This window comes from Aphelocoma coerulescens, chromosome 6 (genome assembly GCF_041296385.1).
Source record: "Aphelocoma coerulescens isolate FSJ_1873_10779 chromosome 6, UR_Acoe_1.0, whole genome shotgun sequence".
In the NCBI taxonomy this organism is placed as follows: Eukaryota; Metazoa; Chordata; class Aves; order Passeriformes; family Corvidae; genus Aphelocoma; species Aphelocoma coerulescens.
The window spans coordinates 11363652-11379470 of NC_091020.1; the positions used below are offsets into that span (position 1 = coordinate 11363652).

Below are 15819 nucleotides of genomic sequence, written 5' to 3' on the forward strand. Positions count from 1 at the left end.
AGATAAGGAAAATACCCAGTCCTACAGCAAAGTGAAGCTAACAATATCCACTGTGTCTCTTGCACATCTAAAAGTGGAAAACATGACAAGGCCAGTGAGAGAATTGCAGCAAAACAAACTGTTTTCTTTACAATAAACTGACCACTTACTGTACAGGAGTAAAGTTCCTCCCAAGGCTGTTGGGCTGCATGAAAATGTAAATAATATGTTTATGACCTTATTCTGTTTCTGCTGTGGGGAACTTTGTAGGCCTGAATTCAAAAGCATAATGGCAAATTTCAAGCTACACCTAATTAAGTAAGCAATCATAAACTTCACAGGGATGTTTTAAGACTGCTTCTCTTGTTAAAAGTGCACCACTGAGTAATGAAATTGTCAACAGAAACTGTCAGACCTTGCTTTGGAACACAGAATCTGTTCACCAACACTGATACTTCATACAGTACTCTATGAATAGTTCCTGCCCATGCTTCTTGCTGTATAAAACATGAGAAAATTAAGACAGGAACTTAACATTCAGTGCAATTGGCCACAACCCCTTGAAAATTTTTTGGAAGTAGTCCTCTTTTGCAATTTGCTGGTAATTTCTCACCTTTCAAGTGCTAGCAATATGAATAATGATGATAATTCAGATGCAAACCAGAAATATTTTAGGCCTCCTAATGAGGATACTTTTTGGCCACAAGACCAGTGGCTTTGAAAGTTGGTTAACTACTTTCATTGTTTACTTTTGTAACTATTACTACAGCTATCCAGAATGCATTCCTGTTAGTCCTGGATCAGTTATTCAAATAAAGGGCTGTAGTCTGGTGGATTTTTCTGCTGTCCACATGGCTCCAGGAGTAGCTCCCCACCTGAGGATGTGATGATTTCCTCCTGGAAAGATAAAACCAATTAAAATATCAAAGATCTAAGCCACACCTATCTTCTAAGAATAGCAATGAAGGCCATCACTCCACAGTAAGTGGCAAGCAATTATGAATAAACATTTGATAAAATAATTACAGACCAGCAAAAGGATCTTATCGATTAATCATTTTCTTCATGCTTTGTTTATCTCGTACTTATGCTGGTAGTAGCTTGTGCTACTATCAAACAGTGAAGTTAGTGCACACAATTGATACAAATCAGATACAAATCTGATTTGTACTACTTGTAAGTTGCTGCACTACCTAGGAAACCAGCTACAGGTGCCTATAAAGGGTGTTCTCATGGGTTGATTTAACAGACAGATGCCAGTCTTACCACGCTACCTCCCCAGGCAGACTGAGCAAGAGCTCAATGTTGAGTGCTCACACGGAACAGTAACAGCTTCCTGACTGATGACAGCAAGGTGAAAGACATTATCCTTACTAGGGTAAAGGAAGTCTGTACTCATAGCTCTTATTCTCATTAATTAAATATCCGTATGCCAAGTGCATCATTCCAGTGACTGATTACCAAGGCACTTACTGGAAAAGTGGAGAACTTGGTCTTTGCATTTATTCCTACAGTAGTGATAGTTCATTTTTGTTTTTGCAGAAGTTTAAGATTGATAGATGCAACAAAATGAGCTGGAATCCAGAATTACATTGACTAAAATAGCAATCCTTCATCTGAAAGTTTAGATCCAAGTTATGGATCTATATATGGACCCAACATTTTCAAAACCTATCTAGTTTCTATTGAAATTCAATGCAAATTTGGTGCTTGATTTCCTCAGAACACATGCAGGCTCCCAGCTGTTGTTCCCTCCCAATCACTACATAAGACTGAGAATCAGTTCAGAAAGTTCCTACACAAATTAAATTATTTTCAGAATCAAAGAATCGCAGAATCATTTAGGTTGCAAGAGACCTCTAAGATCATTGAGCTCAACCTTTGGTCAGTCACCACCATGTCAACTAGACAAGAAGGTTGTGAGGAAGTAAATACAAATATTTAGCAATCATCCACTTTCCACACCGTATTTAAATGCAAATAATGAAAAAAAGAAGATGCACGTTCACACCATATTCTGTAAGGTTTGTTCTTCCAGCTAACAGTTATCACCCCCTTGTGTCTGTCAGCTCAGTTGCTTGAGTGGCCTCTTAGGTTTTTTTTAATCAAAATGAAACAACATGAAGACAATAGGTATAAGCAAGTAAAAAATTAGTTATGCCAGCCCTGCTAATTTTGATTGAAAGTGAAAAGGCACTCAAAGAAAAGTCCACGCAATCTTTGGGGTGGGGAAGTACACTCTTGCCAAAAATAGTCCTGAGGAAAGCAGCACCTTCTCCAAAAAATATAGCAATATCTGCAAGGGAAAGTGTGCCCACAGCCCAGCCAGTCACATACAGACTGCGTGGGGTTACCAGGAGGCTTGGGGACACTTGACAATGTACTTCACCAGAGAAGGCAGGCAGAAAAGCCTCTAAGAAACACGTGACGGGATAAAATGCCTCCTGAAGTGATTGCCAAACAGACCAGTTTTAATACAGGTATTAGCTAGACAGGGAAAAGAGAACTGTGTGTTGGCATTAAAAGGTGAACCCGTTTCCCTGATAGGCTTACTACAGGGGCAGCTATTAACTCTTATCATGGGATGCCTAAGCAAGCTTTTTTCTTTTTTAAAATGGCAGGAACTAAAAGCCATTCTGCTTCTGACAAGCGCTCTACTGCTGTCTGTAAACAGATGTGTTTCTAATACAGTGATTGCCTAACATGAGCTGTGATGAAAATATAGGAACACAGGTGGAACAGAGAGGGCTGGAATTGGTTGTCACCATCACCAGGAGCAGAGGGGATACTACATTAGCCAGAGGTACATCCTACATCCAACACCTGATAATCTGCATTTGAGAGGTTGCATGTCTGCTTTTTTTTCCCTGACAAGACCCTGGTTAGAGTCTCTCCAGGTGCACTGGGGCTGGCTGGGATGGAGCTAACTTTCTTCACAGCTGCCTGTGCTCCATGGTGACCTTGTGCTTTGGCTGAAACAGTGTTAATAACACACTACAGCTTTGGCTGTTCCTGATCAGTGCTTGCACAGCACGAAGGCTTTCTCTTTTTCCCACTCAGGCCCTGCTGGCAGAGTAGGCTGGGAATAAGGGAGAACTAGGAGGGGACACAGCCCAGTTGTTTAATCCAAACTGGCCAAGAGGATATTCTGTACAAAAAGGGTGTCAGGGATTTGGGCTTCCAAGGTGGCCCAAATTTAATTTAATTTCATTAAATTAGGGGAGGACATATATTTTAGTCAAATGTGATACCTCCCATTCCCCCATATGGAAATACAATTTGTGGACATTTAATGTCATAGTCATCTCCGAGGGGAGACTAAGGCAACACCAAAAAGATGTTGCGAAACAGGTGAGATAAAAGCAAGATTTAAAAGACAGGCAATTCAGAAGAAAAATAAGCTGAGACTGAATACTTAAAATATGAAGATCTGTGAAGAAAAGGAGGAGCAAAAAATTTATACAGTTACTCTGAGACAAGAGTAAGAAAAGGATAAACTAGGAAAGAGAGGACAAAGAGGAATTACAAGGGTGGCTAAGAAAAAAGCAGAATTAAAACTGATGAAGATAGGGAGAGATGCAAGATGATGAAAACAACCTATGCTTTCAGAAACAGTGCTACTGTTTAGTTGCAGTCTCGCAACAAGAAACAGAATCAGAGGTAAAGTAATTCAAACCCATCTAAAGGCGAATAGTAAATGACTCTTGTAAGATTGTTTTGGGTAATAAGGAGTGACCTTTAACACACCCCTAAAAGAGAACCCCTCCATGTTCCCTTCTTTACTACAGGGTCATACTCTCTTGCTTTTGCACATTATAGCCCTCACATCAAAGGTAGAAAAAGGCTGAAATTTCATTGAAAGACCTTTCTATGGTATTTCCAATCCAATTTTCCACAGCAAAAAGGCTCAGAAAGCGTTACATCTGTCAGCCCTTATTAGTCCATTTGTAGCCAAGGAGAGCACACACTGTATAAGGGGACACAAGTACACACTGGAGCATTTGAAAGAAGGGGAAAAGCCTTCTGATTCACTGCAACAGAAGTATGAATGTTACAGCTAGGCTTAGTGTACAATATTCTTTCCCCCACTATGGTCATTACTATTTTCCAGTGTGGTTTCAAATTACATGGCTCCTCATTAAATTATTAATCCGTTCCACTCAGCTATTGCTATCCACCTAGCAAGTGTTACCTTGTGAAAATCAATCAGATCTGTGAGCGTTGGGTGTCGGTTTGGATCGACCCCCAGGAAGCTGTAGAAATCCCCCGAAGCATCAACCAGGAAGTGCTTGAACCCGTTTTGCTGGCGGTAGGACAACGCGTAGCCCCAGATTTTCTCACTGACTCGCACCAGGAATGCGCCTTCAGATTTATTCATCAACAGCTCCTCTGCTTCCTGACGGCTGATAATCCCTGGCAAGAAAAAACCCCGTGGTTATGCAGGTAACAGGTCTGCCAGAGGCAATCAAATGCCGCAAATACTGAACAGAAGTGAAATCATAATGGTGTAACTGCTGAAGGCTGGAATGTTTCTAGGAGGAGTTGGAGCAATGGAGACAATATTTATGCTGTTTGCTTCCAAACAATAGCTGTAAGAGTTTTGATGGAGTCTGCTGGAATATGCTTTTTAATTTGATGATTAAGACTTGCTTTTTCCCATCCTTACTGCTTTTTCAAAGGAAGTGCGTACATGCAACTGGCCTATCAAACCAGAGAATTCTGGACACATGATCATTTAAGCAGACTAGTATTGCAGTTTGAATTTGCAATACATTGCTGATATTTGCAATTGTATTGCAGTTGTGTAGACTCTGTTGCATTATAATTGTTTTATAGGTCCTAAAGAAGGAACGTAAAAGCAAGTGCCAGGAGAAAAAGTATTTCTCTGCTTTTGTACATCCACACACATACATATCCATAGATGCATATAGGTAAACTGGAGGAAAAGGTTTAACAGGAGTAGAGTTTCAAGAACTTTCCCATTTTATTATTTTGTATTGGAAAAATCTTAATTTCTCTTTTTCTTTCTGATTCGGGGGCACAACACTGAAGTTGCAGGTGCTTCTGCTTGCACAGAGGTTATAACGCACAAACCCTGTTCTGAGCCCAACCCACAAGAAAGGTGTGATCAGAATTGCACCTGGCACTGAACCAGGTCTTACCATCCACCCAGAGAACCTGGTTCCAGTCTGTCTGGCCAGCCTAGAGGACAGTCAGCTCATGTCTCAATTACCTGTGAAACACCAGATGCTCACTCTCATCAGGAACAGATGTTGAATTAGGCCATTCGGAACGTGAACACGGCACATACGTCAGTAAATAATGTATGTGAATGTTCCAAAGTTACTCTCTGTGGGGATAACTTTCTCCAAACAATACATGTAATATTTAATGGAACTGCTTGTCATCGTAGAATCCTACACGTCCTAGTGAGAGTTCCATGGAGTCCAAGTACTGAAAAGCCACACTGTTTTAGTGTAATAATAAACATAGTTCAGGGATTGTTGGTTTGTACAAAGAAGGGCTTACCTGAAAGTTTGGAATGCTCTAATTAAGTCCTTGAGGAAAATTATGCCTCTGGGAGACATAGGAAGGGACTGAGGAGATCTGGGTACAAAAGCAAGCACTGTGTGATATTAAGAAAGGTAGAAAAGCATATCTTTCCTTCATTTTTTTGTCTACTTTGAGAATATGAATTTCTTTTACAGTTTTACTTGGTACAGTGATGAAGGGCTCTATGGGGCTCAGAGGTCCCTATGTGAATACCCTCAATACTAGGAAGAAACACACACATATATAGTCTGCTGGATGACATACATTTCTCTTTTATGAAGGATATTGCATCATCTTTGCACCAGATATGAAAAACAGGCAGTAAACATGCAAACATAAGCATTTGTTTAAAAACAGCAAGTAACTGCTCAGCAATAGTGTCCATTGATGCACTTTTCAAAATTAGAAATAGTTTTATTGGAGGTATTCCAGGAAGAATTATTAAAAATTTTTGGACTGTGTTCAGATAAAAAGATAGCACCAATATGAATCCATATGATACAGTGTATTATGGGAAGCTGTACCAGCACATCCCAATACCAGGTACCCAAGAATTACACAAAAAATGATTCTGCAATCACATTATCTGTTAAACCAGTCTTCTCTCAAGCTACCCTAATTTAAATATACATGAAAAGTTTTATTAGTGATTATGATGGCTACTTCCTTGACAAATCTCTGCTGGAAATAAATGTAGATGAGCCACACTACCAAGCTCAGAGCATTTAATGACAGGAAAGGATAAAGAGTGCCATAACCAGCAAATGCTACATTAATCCCAATAAATAAGTATTTATACTGTAATTCTAGATTGAAGGTATGCTGAAAACTTTTGAGATAGGTACTAGGTGCTGTCACCACCTCTTCTGGCACTACAGTGCCAGAACTGTTATGCAGCCCTGACAGGGGATGAGGTGGCCTAGACAATTCAGCCTCAACAGAGGATTTGTAAAACAGAGTTGTAAAAAAAGAGGGGTTGTATTATACAGTAAATACTATTAGGATATTTCTAAGGTTTGAATCACTATCAGGCATATAACATGAAATTCATTTAGCATTGATTAGTTTAATGGCAATCTCTTCCCCTGCTCTGTGGAGCTGAAACACTGGAAGCTTCCACACAATGCCATCTTCTTTGCCAGACCTTATTTTTGATCTGGGCACTCCATATCATTGAGTAAGTGAGAAATGCTACATCACTCACAGCCAAGTTCCTTTTTTGTTTTAATTCTCTCTTCTGCTAAAGATGGTGTAATAAATTATCAGCCAGCCACTTTCTTCCCTTTCACTCTCCTGATTCAGTTAAAAGCTCACAAGAAACCATCTCTGCCCACCAGTTCCTCCCTCTCCTTTCCTCCCAGTTATTTTACTTTTCTCTGGTTCAATTCTTCAGAGTGTGGTTATAACAGCAATGAAAGTCTCCCTCTACCCTTTAAAAACATTATCCAAATAATGTTTTTAAAATAATATACAAATGACTGTAAAAATAAATTTAAAACAAATATTTGTTTAAAACAAATATTATTTTAAAACATTATGTTCTCAAGACAACTGGAAAAACAGTGGCACTACTCTCTCCTGAGATGGCTGTAGAGAGATAGACATCTGTGAAACCCCTACATTTAAAATTGTTTTAACTAAAGTCAAGAAACTTTGGTTTCCCAAGGCTCCAGTAAGAGGTATAGAATCCCAAATGCTCGTTTGTGCTAGTTAGGGTATTAATTATAAATATTATCTTGAATAGAAACCACTGATGCTTTGAAAACTAGTTTTCCCCTCACACTCTCTTGCTAATCTCTAAGATTTAAGAAAGGGAAAAAACAGTCCAGTTTTGCAATGCTTACAGATATTAACATCTTGGATTCTTAGCAAGAGAATAGCATTTTCTAAGACAGTTATTTCAAATCATAGAACATTCATCATCAACTGACATGTTCCTAACTAACAGCTTCATTTTTAAAATACAGGGCCTGTAATGACAATTTGTAGATGATAGGCAAGTCTTAAATTTTTTTTTGTAATTATGTTCTTTTTACTGCCACTGATCTTTCAAAAAGGAAAAAGAACATCCTAACATTTAGGGTATATTAAGCTCATGCAAGAAGTGATGAGTTCATTATTAATTTAGTGAGCCCAGCTAAGAAATCCTAATGCTGCCTTCCAAGTTTACAAGAGCCTCAACAGCAGAAAGTGCTATTCTGCAATATTCTGCAATGACCCCTCAGCTTCCCACTCTGCTTTCAGGATTATCCTACATACATCCTTGAGTGAAACTCAGGAGATGAAATACATGTATATTTGTTACAAAAATTCCATACCAAGGGTGAATCCAAACTAGAAAGGCTGACAGACTCTGCCAACAAGGCACACTATGTACTAGAACTTCAGAATTATTTTTTCATTATTATACAGATAAAGTTACGTCATAGCCTTTCTGGTAATCTACCAAGGGTCTGAAGTACCACATGTGATAGTCATGTCTATATAAAAAGATAATTCAGCCTTTAATGGCAAATATATTTTTAATCTATAAATATATATATATAATACAAATATTATATACATTTTATAATATAGTCATATTATAATATATTTGTATATGCCAACAGGCCAGCTAAGATTAGAGGGACAGCAGGTGCAAACGCAGCCCAGAAGCTTTCATTTACCCTTCTGCAACAGAAGCTATTTGCTCAGCCAATGCTTTCTCTTCATATTTTTCCATTAGCTTGATCTCAAACACTCCAGTGCATGAGGTCTTACTCAGAAAAAGTGTTACAAACACTGGCATGAATAAATGAGAACAATGTAATGAAAGCATTCATGCCAAAGTGCTTTCACGACCATTATGAAAAGCCTTCTATTTCGTGCAAAATTGATTTGATGAACAATTATGAATATTCACACATAATCAATGCAGAAGAAAAAGATTCATCCTGTTCATACAACTTAAGACATCTAACCAGGGTGATGTAGGTCACTAATCAGGATCCAAAACAGAGAGAAGCCAATACCAGTATCTCCTTTGTTTTCCATAGGATTAGATCAAAGCCCAAATGAATACAAATATGCCTGGCAATCATTACACGAATGATTCACACACTAAAGGTCATAAAAACACATTACACAGAGAGCAAGTGTAAACAATAAATAAATGAGTAAACACAAGGAATTATGAGGAATTAGCAGATAACTCCTGAATAATGTAAAGGACTATATTTGTTCAATTATACAGGCAGATCTAATCAGTACTTTGAAAGAAAGTGATAAAATGGCCATAAGAGGGAAGGGTCAGTTTGCTAAGCATCAGCCAGCCCTTCCCATTTTTTTGAACTGAAAAACTGAGCTAGGCAGACATACTACTCTAAATATAGCATTTAGAATAAAAAATTCCCCAATGGCAAAAGAGAAAATTTACCAAAAATTTCCAAATCAACTTTTCAAGACTTAAATTTGAAAGTCAAAAGTTGGATTACACCTCACAATGAAACAAACCAAACCAAACAAAAAAAAAAAGAAAAAAGAAGAAAAAAAAAAAGGCTTAAATAAATTTCAGGTAAAAAAAAAAAAAAACAAAACACTATAGAAGCTTGAAAATAACTTTGTATTAAACCGATTTTAGGGTCTTGGTCATTTTGAATCAAAACAGAAATGTTCTGGTTTGATGAGAGGAAAATACATCATAGGTTTTTTTCCCCACTTCATTTTAATTCAAAAAATCATGCAGTTGGAAGTAAATATCAAACCTACTTGGGGCCAAAATCTGAATAAAGGCAATCAGTTTTGAAAGAAGTAATCAGAAAAGTAAACAGAAATTCAGAAGGGATTGATCCAAGTGCAGCCAGTCTGGTTTTGGAGGAGCTGAGAGGCTGTGTCACTCAGCATCATTAACATAAGCCACTGCCAGGAGGAGCAGGAACAGCTTCTGAGAACACTCTATGAACCTCGTGGAGGGGGGCAGAGCTTCCAGAGCCTACAGAAGATGAAGATACACATGAGGAGCCAACACAAACTAAGATGAAAACTGAAGCTGGGGAACTAAAGTTTAAAATAGACCTGACCTTTTTGAGATCCAATAATAAGCTGGGATAGTAAAGGCTTAAAACAAACACTCAAATGTATGACACCAGCAACCCTCTCTGGTCTGGGAGAAGGTGAAAAACCCAGCTCCTTCAACCACTCAGAAAGATCAAAAGCATAAAAGCAGGGAAGATGATGTAATGGCTTCCCTGCAGTGCAAGAACTAGAGCAGCTATGGTTTATACTCTCCAGCAAAAGCATCACTCAAAGCAAGTTTCCTCAGGTTGACTTTTCCAATTCTCTCCCACATGTGCAAGTCTATACCTGGACTCTTAAACTGACTGAACATAGTTCTGGTTGTTCATTGGGAAGGACACAATTAATCTACAGCAGGGCGATGTCTAGACTGAATACTTTATGTCATCCTTGAGACTGCCAATGTCACACAGAATTTAAAGAATGCTCTTATCAGAATGGTGGTTTCTGGACTGCACTGCAGCTGAAATAGTCAAAAAATAACAAACATATTTAAGTCATACATTGTCACTTCTCTGGTGCTTCCAGCAGGAGTAGCATGCACAATTGAATACATGCACAAATATTTGCAGCAATAAGATCTTACTGTGTGCTACTATTAAAGAGGTTTCACCCTCCCCTTCCTTTTAGTCACAGTACTTTTTTGAATAATGCCACAAAACAAATAATGAAAGAAGAGATCAATAGTATTGTGTGAGAAAATCTATAGCTGAGACATAACAATAGCTCTGCCTCTGCTATTTCAGAATAGAAGCAATAAGGGCTAAAAAGCAAAGGAAGGGAGTAAATCAAAGACATCTGGTAATGGAAACAAAGCTGTTGAAGCTATTCACCATCTGCTGTTAAGGCAGAACAAACTCACATGGGACTAGATCTTCAAAAGAGTTCTGTTCCCATTTAGACATTGAAATAAATGGCCAGGTTTAGAAAAAACAAAACGAACAACAAAACAACAAAAATTCAATAAAACCCCAAACAAAAACCCAGCACAATGACAGGTACATTTGTTGCAGTTTAGGGGGAATTGTGGTTTTTTTGCTGTTTTGGGGTTTTTTTTGGTTTTTTGGTTTCCAAAATCTGGCCAGAAGTGTGGTGGCAAGAGCCCAAGAACCAAGGGGTGCTGCATTCCTATTTACAGCTAGTAAGAATGTAGATATTTCATGCTGTGCTGCAGGTTGGCAATCTAAGTCCTAGTAACCAGCAATATTTACAGACACTGATATTAGAGAAAATACGTGCAGTAGGTCACAAAAAGCAAAACCTAAAATATGTGTACATAAAACCTTCCTGCCTCCATAGAAGTGCACTGAGAGACAAAGCTGGGGTGTATCTAGAAATCAACAGGTAAAATGCACTTTTGAAATATACTCACATATGAGTTATGTCAGTGCTCAGGGGCCAGCATGGGGCCAGCCTCCTCTGAGCTACAGAAGCAAAGCCAAGCAAGGCTGCTTAGGGAAACTCTGGAGCAAGTTTTCTTTGCTCCACATTCATCACCTCTTCTCCTGTACAATTTCAGGAGTCGAGCATGCAGTAACATACCTCAGATGGAGATAAATCTGTGCTGGGGAAAGGTGAGCAGGAGTCTATTAGCCATTCCTCACTACTCTTTTCCTTTGTAACCATCCTGGCACAGTTAAGGCATAGGCAGGATTGGGAAGAAACACATCAGTGAGACTCAGCCATCTCCTCAGTGTGCCTTGCTCAGTATAGGAAGCGTGCCCCGGGCTATGCACAGGCATGTATAGGAAACCAAGGCCCAGAGGAATAATGTATTTCTGATGGCAAGAGATCCCTTTAGCCAAGGATGAGGCACACTGATAATCCATCATGCCCTAAACGAGCTCTCCTTGAAGAATTACTTGGTGCATAGGATTGTCTTGAGTCTCTATACACAGGAGAAATTCAAGGAAAAGTATCACAAGTAAAAATATATAGGCCTTATTTTGTTTGGGTGGGGTCTTTTTAGTTGGTTGGTTTGGGGTTTTTTTTTTTTCCAATGTGGATTTAGCTCTCTGTTTTGTCAGGATACAATAGTTCTTAGAATAAATCAAACTAAGTCCTCAGGAGATTTCGTAATTCCCTAAGAATAAGATTTTCTAAAGCAATTAAAAACCTACGGAAATTCTGAAAGAAATGGGTGCCTTACTCCCCTGGGAATCTTAAAAAAATCCCATCTAAATGAATAACGCAGTAAGAATGGGTATTTTTCTTCAGGTTTACAGAAAATCAGGTGTGTTACATTCCTTGTTGCCAGGGTGGCTCACAGTTAATTCCCTATGCACTTCATGAAAATATACCTCTTAATTGTCTCCTTCAGAGTTCATTCTACATCCAACTATAAAATACCATAAAAACCCTTTATGCCCACTGTCAAAACATTTACACCTTATTCACTAGCAAGCAGTGCAGCACATGAAAGATAGGTGTTGGCATTACTTGTCTGAATATACCACTGTATAATAGAGCTGTAAATTTTTCTGTTAATATCTCCTCAAAGCCTGTGTGGTTGGTTTCCTTCCTTCTTTTCAGAACAGCCTGTAGAATGCATTAGCTGGGGGGAAAACAATTAACCTCTCTCTTCTCTTTGTACATTATTGCCACGTATCAGAAGAGAAAATATAGCACAAAATACCTTTAACCTTTTATCTCATATATATGTATTTATTTTTTCTTTAGATGGAGGCTCTTCTGACCTGAAATCCCTGCATTAAATCTCTGCTATTATCCTTTAATTTTTGTGAGTTTTCTCTTCTTGTCTAAATAGATTCTGAAAAGAACCTTACATTAAAAGATAGAACAGTTATCTGTTCCATTTTCAGTGGTTTCTCAAACTAAGTTCCTGTGTGTAGTTTACTATGTATGATCAGTAAATTGTCAGAAATTATGGGTCAAGAATATTTCATTTTGTACTGTTTTCACTGTTGGAACACAGCTGTGTTTCAAAGTCAGAAGCCTCAATGTTCTAGTGAACTCAATGGGAGATCAACAACAGGAAGGTTGGGTGCTTGGTTTTGCTTTTGTTTGGTTGGGTTTTTAAACCAGTAAATACTTTAGGCCTATATAAACATTCTAGACTCTGTTATAGATACCTGACATTTCCTGCAAGTAGCATGGAAAATAAATAGATGCATGAGGATGTCTTCAAACTTGAGAAAATATCAGTACACTAATCCAAGTAGGGAACTTTGTTACAAATATCACTCCTGTAGGATGCATTCGCCTCCTTACAATACAGACGTGATCGAATTTTTATTTCTATTATGTACAAAAAAGAAAACTATACAGACCATCAATAAACTTCTCTGATGTGACACATGCAGAGCAGATATTAAGGCCTTGCTGTATCTACTGAAACATGAAAATTTGTTTAATCAGTAAAGCACACAGCAATATCTCACTAAAGCCTGACAGGGCTAGAAATTGTACAGTGGTGTAATAAACACAGAGCAAAGAAACTGATTTATGCTCTGATCCTGGCTCAGCAAATTAAAACACATCTGTTCTGGTACAATAGTCACTGATACTGTGTTTGGTGTGTAAATGGAAAAGTGTGACAGTTTTTTTAGAAGGTTAGTGGGCAGTATTCATCATCCTTTCCCCAGTCAGGCAAAATTCATTCATTCAAAATTCATTTACATTCATTCAGTCTTGGTCATGCAAGCAAGAAATGGGAAATTCTACTTTGTGGGTCTTTTGCAAGCACTTCACCTGTTTACATTACTCACCTCATTACATTACTTCTCATCTAAATTCGGAAATTTTACTGAATTTGAAAATGAGAGAGAAAAACCTTCTAGTATGCAAATTAGACCTAAAGCAAGGAAAAAGATGAGAAAGTTGATACGTGAAAGGAGAGGAGGGGAGAGGAAAAGCTCCCCTGGGATCTATTTATGTTTTCACAACTCCAGCCATCATTAGGCTCTTGTTTCTCCTAAATACTTCTGAGGGAAACACAGACATGAGCAAACATGGAAGATGAGCTTTTACCAAACCAACTGCACAAAACAAAACAAAGCCCACAGTGAGATTCTTGTTTACTTTGGATTTCTGCAAATAGGCAGAGTAGAAGAATTAAAGTAGTCTCTTAGTAGAACCTTCCCGGCTTTGTACAACTCCAACACTGCCAGCTGGCACTCCAGGGGTAACACATGGACCAAAGACAGTGCATGGAACAGCACTGCTGCTAAACAGCCCTGGCTGGGATGACCTTCCTGCAGAGATCCCAAAGAGCCCATTACTGGCTGATGGGCAGTTGCTGGACGGGCCGTGGGAGGTACAGTTCTCAACACACAGAGACTGAGGAAAGTTTGTGAAGCTGGGGTACTTCTTTCCGGAATCAAAGGCTCCTTTAAAAAATAATTTAAGGAAATATATAAAAGCAGAAATTATTTGCAATTCAAAATCAGCAGTCACTGAACACTTCACCCTCTGAAGGCATTACAATCAGAAGTGAGTGCCAGTTCTCTGACTTGCTGTGCAAGCTGCTTCTGGATCTCTACCCACTGCTCGATCAGTGCATGGAAATGTTACCCTTTCCCACTTCCTGCAAGTGGAAGACAAGGGTGAAAAATTGCAAGTGTTAAAACTACTGTCAGTCTCAGGGATTGTTTTTGAAAAAAAACACATCTCAAATTTTTATTAACTTGCAGCCTCTTCCTTCTCTCAAGCCTATATGCACATTTAACCCCCAGGATTTTCTTTTAAAAACCAGTGTCAGAAGAAATACTCGTACTTGCAAATCTCCAGGTGTTTAATCTCAACCAGAAAGACAAGTCAAGCACAAAACTTCAACTGTGCAGCCTCTTAAAACAGCTACATGTTTTACTATCTCTGAAATAAGCATTACTGACTGAAGTGTGGAATACTTCACAGGACATGCAAATCCATAATCACTATTTAAAAAATTAAATGCTAATATATATGCATATATTTACTTCTTTTAGCACTAGGTTCTGTTTCTGCACCACACATTTTATTATCCTGATGTTTCTTAACGAGTAAGATGTTTCTTTTTGTCTTCAAATAATTCTGACATAAGAAAAATACTATATACTAAACCCAAATATATATTTTTTTCATTCACAGTCTTTCAGTATTGATACGCAAATTAGTTTTGATGCTTCTGAATTATGAATACTTGGCTGCTTAGGCAAACGAACATTTAAGTTTGCAATGCAGACTGGATCCTTTGTGTAACCTGTTCTAAAAATATGGCCATATTTACAGATGTATAGGAGACAGTAAATAATGAACATTCATTAAAAATGGCTGCTGTGGGGCAAGGAAAAATGAAGTTTTTCCCAGCCAAAAGCAGGGCATTACCCCACCATTTGTGTGCTCTATCATGAATATACCACTTGTAGAGGAAAATGGGATTTAATTCTGTGCCCATGAGTTTCTTAATATCGACACTGTGACTGACAGTATACTGAATAAATTATATAATAAATCAGCATAAACTCTGGCAAAACAGTTAGGGCCTGATTGGATTTTGCCTCATATATTGTGCAGCCATTCATTCTGGGGCAGTTTTTGACCCACTATACCCATTTTTCCATCATGTAATTAAGTACAGAAAATACAGAGAAATTAAAAAATCAGGCCCGTGTCCACACAGACTGGACTGAGACAATCAGCTGCCAAAAGCTTTCTAATAATAATAGCAATCAATTACTTAGAATTGTAACATGCTCTGATTTTCTATCAAAATGAATGAGTAAGACAGCAAGGTTAAGTCCTAGTGCAGTTCCCTGAGCCATTATTGCCATAGCTGTAAATGTCTGGGAAGCAGGGTAACTGGATTTACTAAATGCAGAAAAGGAATGAATTGCTTAGGTAATAAGAAGCTACCAGCAAATTTCGTCAAGCCAAGTGAAAAGCAGCGAAATGGACAAGAATATTCTGAAATCATGGCGGCCACATGACACAAACTATAAAAAAGCAAACAAAAGCAAAGCAGATGTATCTATAACACCACATTTTATGGGTATTCCTGCCTTTATCATAGCATCTCCTCAAAGCATAAAAAAATACAACAGCAACAAAACAAACAAAAAACAACCATGAAAAAAACCAACCACCAAAAACTGGAGGGAAAAACAATGCATTAGTTATGAGCCAAATTATAAAAAGCCTGCAATTCCCAGTGGTTAAAACTCAGAGAAAAACAACAGTGCCACTTTGTCGAGCTCATCTCTAGAAAAATAGGAAAGTAATTTTAGAAAAAGGTAA

At 38.2% G+C, this 15819-nt stretch overlaps 1 protein-coding gene across 1 annotated transcript in view; it reads right to left on the reverse strand.

Annotated features, from left to right (window-relative positions):
- Positions 1-471: 471 nt before the first annotated feature.
- Positions 472-15819, reverse strand: part of SH2D4B (SH2 domain containing 4B) — a 59103-nt gene continuing 43755 nt past the window's right edge. The window contains exons 7-8 of the mRNA XM_069019212.1: positions 4172-4392; positions 472-876 (exon numbers count right to left, since the gene is read on the reverse strand). Coding sequence (XP_068875313.1) covers positions 784-876; positions 4172-4392 — 314 coding nt within the window. The 3' untranslated portion in view covers positions 472-783. The remainder of the gene's footprint in view (positions 877-4171; positions 4393-15819) is intronic.